Source organism: Oryzias melastigma, linkage group LG3 (genome assembly GCF_002922805.2).
Source record: "Oryzias melastigma strain HK-1 linkage group LG3, ASM292280v2, whole genome shotgun sequence".
NCBI lineage: Eukaryota > Metazoa > Chordata > Actinopteri > Beloniformes > Adrianichthyidae > Oryzias > Oryzias melastigma.
Window position 1 is genome coordinate 15,263,048 of NC_050514.1, and position 11,216 is coordinate 15,274,263.

At 43.8% G+C, this 11,216-nt stretch overlaps 1 protein-coding gene and 1 long non-coding RNA gene across 11 annotated transcripts in view; one reads left to right on the forward strand and one right to left on the reverse strand.

Annotated features, from left to right (window-relative positions):
- LOC112161192 overlaps positions 1–11,216 on the forward strand; it is a 45,930-nt gene that overhangs the window by 2,546 nt on the left and 32,168 nt on the right. For 2 of the 5 annotated variants that reach the window (XR_002921804.2, XR_002921805.2), the window contains exon 2: positions 3,800–4,363. The exons of the other annotated variants lie outside the window; for them this stretch is intronic. This is a non-coding gene — a long non-coding RNA (uncharacterized LOC112161192). The remainder of the gene's footprint in view (positions 1–3,799; positions 4,364–11,216) is intronic. 5 annotated transcript variants of the gene reach the window in all.
- Positions 1,683–11,216, reverse strand: part of bdnf (brain-derived neurotrophic factor) — a 13,836-nt gene continuing 4,302 nt past the window's right edge. For 5 of the 6 annotated variants that reach the window (XM_024296243.2, XM_024296238.2, XM_024296236.2 and 2 more), the window contains one exon: positions 1,683–2,957. In XM_024296243.2, the coding sequence (XP_024152011.1) occupies positions 2,127–2,936 (810 nt within the window). In that variant the 5' untranslated portion in view covers positions 2,937–2,957 and the 3' untranslated portion in view covers positions 1,683–2,126. Of the gene's footprint in view, positions 2,958–7,406; positions 8,433–11,216 lie in introns of those variants that run through there. The other variant, XM_024296241.2, reaches the window with a different exon arrangement.

Here is an 11,216-nt window from a genome sequence, read left to right on the forward strand (position 1 = left end):
CCCCGGTTTATGCAAACCCGGGCTTGAACTTGACTTGATAAAGCACGATTTCCTCCCTGTCTTTATGGTGCGTAATTAATAAATGTCAGTTTCCGCTTGCTGGTACATTGTTAGACAAAAAAAGCCCAAGGCACCTACTGAGAACAAATGAAGAACTCTGACTACCTTACCAATAAAGAATCCAAAAACTGTTGCTTCTTGTCCTTGAGGATGTGTTTCTGCATGAGCAGGACAAATGTTTTCCATCTCCATCTCAGAGTGGAATTCCTTCATGGAGCACGGCTTCTTCTTTTCTTCAGAATCATCACTTGAGTTGCACAGTTTTCTTTGGACCTGACCAAAAACTCTGCTTTTTGTTACGAAGAACTTTGCATTTTTCTCCATTGGATAGCATTCTCCATATTATAATAGTGTGCCCCTTCATTCATCAAATGCCTGACTTACCTCCAGGTGCTTGAGGGAGAAGTAAAATGAAGTACTTGAGGATAAATTCTGATTTTGATTCTTTCTATTTTTATGAACTTAATGTATTTAATGAATTGGCGATCAGTGTGATTTAGTTTATCCACTGTGACCTCAAACTATGATGTCTACACTTGGTAAACGGGGTTTTCTCATCTGCTGGAGGGAAAAAACTGACAGAGCGGCTGCACACCTTTAAGTGAGATGCCAAGAATCACTTTTGTGCTGGATCACAGTGAGTGGTTTTGTCAAAATTTGTTTGATGATCCTCCTAGTTTAAAAATAGGATTAGCTTGTAGACATCGCAAAATGCCAGCTGTATATCTTTAATGTACACAAAAATATGGGTGGCAGAATCCATCACTGTCAATCTGAGGCATGCCTATTGTGTACTCAGGCCTACTGGAACTAGTCTCCACTTGAACGTGTAGGCACGTTTGTTGTGATCTGGAGTTCACGCAATTGTAAAGTATCTCATGCGCAGCTGAAGGGCTAATTAAGTAAATCTCGGAGCACCTGAGTCAAGACAAAAAAAAAAGCAAAAGCGGAGATCAAAGCGCTGATGCTGTCTTCTACTTGTGTGCTAATGGGAAAGTTTTTTAGGAAAACCACGTGTTATCTTACTGCACATTCCTGCCTAAAGCCAACAGCAAAATCTTTCCTACCCACAATTGTGTTCACTTTCTCCGTGTGTTTGCTCTCAGCCTGAAAAGAAGCAATGAGATTTTTTTTTTCGTATACATCAAAATAATGGCGGCTTGTGGGCGTGCATGTGTGCATTGCGTGCTTGCTCTGCTTTTCAATTGCTAAGTTAGCCTATGCGGGCGGAAATCCTGGAAATGTACTGTTAAAACTTTAGCAACATTGATTTTGGTTTTCAGTTGCCTATAGTCATTTTTATTTCTTGAAATATTTCAGTTTAATATTGCAAACAACTTCACAACATACAAAATGAATAATATTAACCCAGAAACATGTCAAATATATATGTATATATATATGTATATATATATATATATATATATATATATATATATATATGCTTTTTTTAAATATATATTTTCCTCTTGTGGAGATAAAAAAATAAACAGCAAAGCTTTGACAACAGCACCTTGACATAGTATGTAATTCCAACATTACCTTGAGAAGTTTAGAACAGTAAACAGATAAATTACTCGAGAGGAAACTGTTTTCTGCTGAATATGTAAACTGAATTCTTCTTTTTTTTATTCTTTTTTTGGTCAGCATCATATCCTTTTTTTTAGTGGATATTTCTCAATTCACAATTGAAGCAGCATGCAAGCTTTTGAAGATGGAACTGTCCTCTCTCATTCCTTCATTCCTTGCCCTTGTTTTTTAATCTTATCCCTTCATTTTCTAATTCTTGGCAATGTAAACAAATCACAATGTCTTGAGTCAAGTGATATAGTAATTTAAACTGGGCGCAAAAAGACTCATCAGATTTTTTTTAATTGTTTACAAGGTCATGAATATGTTCAATAAATAGACTGTAGTATCACTTTACTGTATAAACCATCTTTTTTTACATGCAGTTCATAAAATTTTTCACGGAATAATTTACCCTGTTATGTATATATACAAATAGATATTTTCTCTTTATTCTCTTTTTTAAACTCTGCAATAAAATCTATACATTTTATACACTATCTCCCTCTTTTAATGGTCAATGTGCATACACAGGAAGTGTCTATCCTTATAAACCGCCAACCAATCTTCCGTTTGCTATCCATGGTGAGTGCTCGCACGTAGGACTGGGTTGTCCTGCATTGGGAGTTATAATGCCGCTTGTCTATTCCTCTGCAGCCCTCCTTTGTGTACCCCATGGGGTTGCATTTGGTCTCATAAAAGTATTGCTTCAGTTGGCCGTTGGGGACAGGGACCTTTTCCATGACGGTAACCGTCTGCCCAGACATGTCTATTGCCGTCTTTTTATCCACAGCCGTCACCCACTGGCTAATACTGTCACACACACTGAGCTCTCCCCGCCGCGATGGATCGGAGTGCCGCCGCACCCTCATGGACATGTTAGCGGCATCCAAATAGTTTTTGTATTCCTCCAGGAGAAAGAGCAACGGCGGCTCCAAAGGCACTTGGTTGCTGATCATCACCCGCGAATTGTACAGGTCGACATCCTTGGTCTCTGTGGCGACCACAGGTGACGGGCCCCCGCCTGCCTGGCTCTTATCCGCCCCCTGTCCCAGCTGCGCCGCCTCTCCCTCCACCTCCAGCAGCTCTTCTATCACTTGCTCAAATGTGTCTGTGAGTGAGGGGAGTTCCCCGCGCTGGCCCGGCCCGCCGCCGCTCTGCGGAGTCCCGTGGCCTCGAACGGCCGTCGCAGCGGCGCCCAGGTAGCCTTCCGTCCGATGGCCCCGCATGCCCGGGGCATCTCTCAGGGGCGCAGCTCTCATGCAACTGAAGTATGAAATAACCATAGTAAGGAACAGGATGGTCATCACTCTTCTAACCTGGTGGAACTGCAAGATGAAGAGAGAGACAAACAGAAGGGGAAGAGTCGGTCAGTTCAAGAGCATTTTCAACAAAGCCAGCTCCTCTCCACTTCTTCACACCCACAGCTCCTGCTTTCTTGTTCACTCTCTGAGTGCACGCCAAAAAGAAAGCCTGAAGCTTTGCAGTAATCAAAACAAGCTTTTATTGAAATCATACTGGCACTGTGTCGTCAGTGTTTTCAGCTTGTTTGCAAACTGGACTCTGTGCGAGGTCTGGCTTTGATTTCTATTTGTTGGCAGCAGCAGAGAGCTGAGCATTAGAGAGGCTGCTTTTTACCAAAGATAATATTACACAAATTGATGCTGAAAGCGCCGTACACTTATATTATTCATGAACTGCTGAGTAAACTCTAGAGTGTGCAGGTATGTGCTGCCATGAAGCTGCTAACCGGCTTTGAAAAAAGCCTTTAAATTCAGCACATAAGTAGTGGTTTCCGGTTATTAGACGTCATCTGGTTGTTACATTAATTGTTTTTACACCAGATTAAAACCACAACTGACAGATGGATGTATTTAGAGCACCCACCACGTCAGGGTCAACTGTGAAACGACAAAACAGATGGGCTTGTAATCGTTTGAAAGCCCCGCAAGCAAAATCCCCAACCATCAACAGCTCAGGAACCTCCACCCGTGTGCAGCACCTCCACAGCCTGCCTGATGTGTTTGTGTCAGCTCCGGCAAACACTGGAGCTGTGGTTTTTATTTATTTAAGCGGTAAACTGGTCAGTGCTGCAAGACAGGTCTGACACCAAAACCCAGTGTTTGTGAATGGGTTTGTTTTATGAGGGACACTGTTTGGTTTTTGGCAGGTGGACGCTGAAAGCACCGCAGAAGGAATGAGCAGGATGTCATGAGGAACCTGTGTGACAGAGAGATGTGTCATCCTGCCGGTGCTGTACCAACCAAGAGGCTCTGGAGAGCAGAGCAGCTTACAAGATAAGCAAAAGAAAAAAAATCCAAAGGGAGCCATATGTTGCAGAAATGCCGAACATTTATCCTAAATCAATGAATTGACTGAGCACATGCTCATCCCTTACCTCTCAGGAGCTCTAAGATTCACAGCAAATCAATGAATTGGTGAACATCCAACAGCTAAAGGCATCATAGAGGCAAACACACACACACACACTTACAAAAAAAAAAAAAAAAATCTAGATCTTGCTCATTTAAAAATAGCCTGGCCGTGGCTTTGACTGCACTCCGCATGTCCCAAGCTGACGCAGGAAAACACGGCAAGCAAACACGCTCCTGCCTTCGCTCAGGATGGACACGAGAAACCTTTACGACGGGGAGGAGCAAAACCCCACCTTAAAAGCATTTGTTTCATTCTTAATTGGTATCTGGGGCTGTGGCTGCAATTAACCGACACCACGGTGAGTGCCATAGAGATATCTCGTCTATAAATAGACGTGCTGGGAGTCTCACAGTCTCTATTCAGAATATCACATCCTTCTTCTTAATGAGCCACTCATCCCCCGAGCTCTGTGACGCGCTCCTCCGGAGTGTGTGTTGCATGGGGAGGGGCTGGCTCATATGTGTGTTAACTTGAGGAGGGGGGGTGTTCTTTTTTATTTTTTTTGCCTCCTCTCATCCAACTAATACACCGATTCAGGAAAAATTCAAGAATGAAGCCCTCATCTCTGAAGGTTGTTCCAAATCCAGGTTATGATGAAACACATTCACAAGAATGTGAGGCTTCCCAGCATGGAAACGCATGTAGGTTTACGGGATTGAGGCCAGTCGTGAGCTATATGTGTAGGAAGCATTTAGGCTGATATAATTATTATCAGCATCGAGCTCAAATGGTTCCACTTCCACAAGAGGGAAATGACGGCAGAGGCCTGATTACTGTTAGGCGTCAAACTTCATGCTGGAAATGGTGCAGACGAAGAGTGCTGCATCTTCTGTAACAGACCACAGGGGTAATATTGCAGTAGCAGGGGGTGGGGAGAGTGCCAGCGTCATTTCGCAGCATAACAACCTCCGATGACGTCTCTTCCAGGTCTCCATAGGGGAGAGGATGGAGAAGGCGAGGGAGGGAGGGGAGGTTGCTGAGGGGGGTAATGCCACTCAACAGTGCGCAATTGCATGCCATTCCCCTGGGTATCCTCACACCGGGAACAACAGATGATTTTATTTCTATCTCTGTGATTTCCTGTTTCCATCAGGACAATCAATATGGCTTATGCTCTCAATCAACATCCTGTTAAAATGCGATAAAGCCAATGAATCATTTAATTGCTGTGGGACCGGCAGAGAATCTCTGGCTTATATCTACACCCAGGCTAAATGTGACAAATGTTTGGTTTGCTCCTGTTTCATCCATCCAGTGCGGGGAAGGTTTTCACGGGAGCCAATAAAGAGATGGGTTTGTCTGTTTACATAATGAGCATGAATATTTTATCAGGAAAGAGGAGTAAAATCTGCTTGCTGGTGCTCCTAGATTAGTTATGTGAGATCTTGGTGAGAAAAAAAAAATGGGTCCAGGTGTACCCCAGGGTACTGTATTGGGATCCCTTAAGTTCTGAGACGCTGTTTTAAGGGTTTGGAGGAATTAAAGATCCAGTAAAAGCCCTTCCCCCCCAAGTTTTTCCTAAAAATACAGTATGAATACAGGAACAGTAAATTCTGTCCACTTTGGCATCTATAGACAACCACCTGCTTCCTCGCTGAGAGAACACAGATGTGTGACGAGGTAAAGTAACTCCCTCTCACATTTATTCTTTTGTGCTCCATAGGGATTAAAGTGATAAATGCCTCCTCTGACAGTTACTGAAAAGTTTCTCCAAAGCATGAATGAACTAGCAAGGCCAGTGTTCATACACAATGTGTAGAGTTCCCCTGCATGTCTCGACACTTTTTGACTTTAGTGTGAGCGAGATTATCTTGCCACAAAGGAGTATGAACACAATGCTAACAGCATGAGATGAAAGAATGAAGTGTGCCCACATGTATTTGAATAGAAACACATGTGCAACATGGACTCTCTGCCGCAACAACTTCTCCGTTCTAGGTATCTTTCTTTGATTTTTCTAAAAGCGAGGATGCCAGAACTGTTTACCCAGCAGCAAGTTTTGTCATGCTCAATACGACAAGCCCCGAAGCCTAAACGCTCGCTTTTGGAGGGGCAAAAGAAGCAAATGTTATTAAAAAAAATACTATGCATTGACATCACCTTATTCTGCCACAATGCTGCACTTTGAAAGGCCCTTTAGGCTCAATTGAGCTGTCTGCAATAATGGCTGACATATGTGAACGTTTGCTTCCTCCTGATCTGTTTTCAATCTTCAGAGCACGTTTAGTAATAGATGAGCATCTCTATAAATTATACCTTGGCCTCCAGAACAACCCCTGGTTCCTGCCATGGAGAACCCAGCATTCAAATACCCGCTGAGTGATTAATGCTACCCAAATGAGCGGCTCGGCTCCTGCCTTCTCTGTGCAGCAGTAGTGTGCGATCCCAGTGAAAAGACACGATCTGTCCAGTTTGTGTTAAGGCAGAACCCAACATCAGAGTGGAAGCTTTAGGGAGTCATCTAAAGAGGTTCCAAACCTTGAAAGTAAAGTAAAGAGATGCAGACCTGCAGTTTCAAACTGGCAACTCCCCAAAGTGAACACTAGGTGGTGTCTGAGACCGTGAAATAATCCATGTTTTCCTTCAACTCCATGTCTCTACCAGATAGATAGATACATAGATAGATAGATAAAGAGATAGAGAGATAGATTTTGTTGTGCGTAAAGTAGATTTTGTTGTGCGTAAAGTTGATTTTGTCGTGCGTAAAGCGGAACTTGGTGCAGTTATGTTAAAGGGGTTAAGCTCTCTTCTTTCCATAAATTCTCTTTTTTGTCACAACTTTGTGACTTTTTTTGCCACTTTCTTTACTCAGTGTGTTTACTGTAGAGTCAAAACCCCAGATAGGTCACAGCAGTCGGATTTTTTCTGTCCCATAAAGTTCAAATATGTCCATCAAAGTGTTTGTCATTGAGTCTGAAACAAAGATGTAAAACTTTAAGAGGACCGCGGTGTGGGTGAGTGCCTTATGGAAACCCTTTCCATCGGCTGATTTTTCAGAAATTAAGTTCAAACTTGATTAAAATGACCCAAAACAACACTTTTTAAAAATAATTTCTTTCCTTTTTTTGGTCCCATCCCTTCATGAGATTATATCTCCCGAGCTTGTGCTCCCCACTGGAAACCCAATCAACATAATAACAGCGTTTTTTATTAATGAACGGGGGGATAAAGTTACACAGATCCCCTGTCGGGCTGCGGCGCTGTCGGTGCGCAGGAGATCTGGACTTGATCGAGCCACTTTTAGACCCACACAAACACACATACACACACACACTTCATCTGTTTTTGCCCCCAAAACCCTCAAACAGCAGCAAAGTTGTCGAAAACGAGCAGACACATACCTTTTACTGCCCAGTCGTTAAAACAGACCATTCAAGAGGACAGTGGAGTCATCTGGGATGTTTTGGACAACTCCCCGAGTAAAATTAGACTTTAGCGGTATTTCTCCTCTCCCTGCAACTCTCTCGGTAAAGCTTCGGGATATATCTCTTCAGCTTTGGAGCAAATAGATTAAATTATTGATGGTGGAAATTGCATGGCTGGAGTAATGCATTCCCATGGCTGCGCGTTTCCTTTGAAGATCGTCTCAAACCGAAGTTGTCGCAAGCAAAAACGCAGCAGCAGCAGCAGCACCGCGGGATGGGAGACCTCTGGAGTCGAAATGAGGATCCTCTTTGCAACTACAGTAACTTTACTACACAATGACGCGGCAACATGTGACCTGCCGCCGGCTGACTGGTCGCAACCGAACTAACAGCCCCGAGGCGAAACTATTAATGCGCTTTTAAGGTGCATTACTCCCCTTTGTTTGGTCCGCATCTACAAACGCAGAATAAACGATTGAAACCTCTCCTCTTCCGTATTTTCTGCTCCAGCCTCCACAGTAGGCTTTTCCACCCCTCTCTTTTTTTCTTTTTTGAGGCTTTTGCGTAACAAGCGCGTCTCCACCAAGTCGTGATAACACCGCGTGCCATTTAAAGATGCCCTATTTATGTAAAATTAGATGTTCGGGGTATTTCAGAAATAAGTATTTATTTTAGATGGGGAGATTAGATGTGAGATAAACATGGATTCGGTCTTCCCACTTCTCTTGAGTCTTTAAACTCCCCGATGCGTCATTTTTCCCCTCAGTTTTGATGCAATATTTGCGGGTTTTTTTCCTGCAGGTGCATATCTTCCTTGCAAATGCTTCTGCAGTGCAGGGATGTTGCCATCACCAACAGCTGATCGTAGCATGGGGAACTTCCGACTGTCCTCTTTGGTCCCCTCCCCTCACATCATCGAGAACAAACTGGGATTAATTCATCTCTTTTATGAATCTGGGTTCAAATAAAGAGCTCTCAATCGTTCTATTGGTAATGGATGTTGGGAAAGTCTACCTCTGATGAATACAAGAGCGAGCATAATGGAGGAACAGCAGCTCATTATCCTTGCGTCTTGGCACGGATCCAGTGCAAAGATTTATTGTGATGCGTTAGTTATATTGCCATCATGGCTCTTCCCTGCGTGCTTGTTTGGCGTGCAGCAGTATAAGAGTGGATGCTCACACCTGCTTAATGAGTCACTCCCACCTCCAACACACCCGGGGATGTGCCAAGATAGATATAGCCCTCCCTGAAGGCTCACAGGAGGCGAGGGCAAACTCTGGATGACAAAAAGTTGCATCAGCAATCACTGAGCGACATGACTCCAAAGAGAATAAGAAGGAAAAATGCGCTCTGCTCAGGAGGGGCTGTTCCAAACAAGTAATTCATAAATAAATCTCATTAGGAGAGCCAAAAAACCAACATCATGGTCCCCAATCCTTTCTGCAAATGCAGCTCAATTAGGGGCAGATGCGTCAAGACAAGTGATCCAGCCTGAAACTGGAGCTGACATTGTGAAATATGTTAAATTTATCCTCATCTTGGAGGACCAACCTCTCCTGAGGTGAATTTTGAAGGCAACTTCTCGTTTCCCGACCTTGTTTGCGCCACAACCGGGCAGAGAGAACCTTCAGCGCCAAACACCTCCACCTGGCGCGCCAAACTGCGCCTCGTCGCGCGCGCGCGAGTGGAGAAGCATGCGTAACACGGCCGAAATGACATTTTGTGAAATGTCATTTTGACTTGCGGATAAAGAGAGACGAGGATGGGTATTTTTTTTTTTTTTTTTATCAAAGTGGAATTGCATTCCTGCTCAAGGAGCAAACAGCCAAGGAAACGCGTTGTTTGAGGCTGGGATGACGTCAAAGAAGTAGAGAGGAGAGCGGAGACAAGTCTGGGAGCGCAGGACTTAATGTCATCCCTCCTGTGATGACAATAACCTTTAATGTAATCATGAGACAGCCACGGCACACTGGTCTGATAAGTCTGGTTTATACAGGCCTCCATCCACACCCTTATGCAGCTGATACATCACTTCTGTGGTGGCGAGGACTGCAAATCACTCCAGCGAGACGCATGGTCCCTGTCTGTCTGTCTGTCTGTCTGTCTCTCCTTCCTCCCCATCAATTTGCTGAATGAACACACACGGAGATTTGCCTGGAAACAGTCAATTCTGCAACGTGCTGTTTTTCAAGAGCTTCAAAGTACAATAAATGAGCTTGAAGAGAACCAAATGTTACATTCCCCACCTCCCCTTTTCCTCAGTTTTAAGTTAAAAACAGATGCCATTCACTTTTTTTAGTGCGTTCGAGACCAAGGAGGTAAACAACCGCGCGTTATTGTTTCCAGAAGTTGCTGCTTTGCGCACGGATTATGCCACACACTCCGTTGTCCCGCATGCGACCGTGTATATTAATAACTCGTTGTGGGCTTCCTTGATGCAAAAGCACAATCACGCCACGGAGTGACGAAGAGCTGATAATTAAAGGCTCGGAATGGGCTTGAAAGCGTCGCATCCTGCCAGAACTTGTTGAAACAAGCTTGTTAATTGGATGAAGGGTGTCGGTGATGAAGATGATGGCGTGGTGACTAAAGCAGTGGCAGCAGCGACCGCGGCGGAGGGCGAGGTAGCCTTCCAAACTGATGAAGATGATTAATTTCCCTTTCCCCCCTCTCTTCCTTCACCACCACCACCACCAAACACGTCGTGATGTTCGCTTTGCTGCGCGCAGAGATTTCCACCAAAAACAACCAATAGTTCTTTCACACGTATTATTATAATGAAAAAAACCTTCGCCTTAAAGAAAACGGCAGCATTTATGAATGAAAAGGTTCTGGATGAGCGCGGTACGACTTTTCCCAGAACGGAAGCATCACACACCCCCTTAAAAATGAGATTTTCCGACCAATTTCAACCACCAGAATCAATGAGTGAATGTCAAACGGAATAAAAACGACGCACAAAAAATGACAATCATTGTGTGAATAAAAAAAATGCAAGAAAAATTATAAATGACATAATAAACACGGATGATTATCGTTTTATTTTTGCGCCCTAAACATTTATTTTCCGTTCAATTAAAAAGGCCTACCGACAAAAGGCTGTTTTATTGTGCAGTGAAACCTACCATCAGGTTTGTTATTGACGCCCACCTCAACTCTGCAGAGCTGGGAGAGGGAGGCAGAAAGAGACAGGCACGGAGAGAGAGAGGGGAGATTCTCGGTAAAGATAACACACGCGGAGACGCACGCACTCAGGGGCGCGCGCGCCAGAGCGCACGCCCGCACACAGGCGCACGCAGCCCCATTTATGGACTGATCCGCTGACGTACATTGCAGAAAAGTGCTATAAAAAAACCTTCATACATACAAAGTGTGTCGTGCCACCCCACAGACCCCTCCTAACCCGCCTCCGCTCATCCCTCCTCCTCCACCCAACACGCCCACGCCCACACCATAATCCCATGTCTCAGTAGGAGAAAAAAAATATTAAAAATACTGCTACATGGCCAGAAAATAGCTATTCTGCTGATAAAAATGTTTGATTTAAATAAATCCAAACACGGATGATGCAAGAAAAATGGATGAAAGGCCAAGGATTTATTTTAAAAATATGTGTTTCATATTTTTAAATGAAAACCTTGTATTCATTCGTTGGATTAATTATCTTATAATTCATAAAAAAATTTCATTGAAATGGCGCAAAAAAATGTAGCGATTCTGCGGGCGACGCAGCCGTCATTAAAAGATCATTTTATGAATGTCGGGCAGCCTCATCAGCTGCGG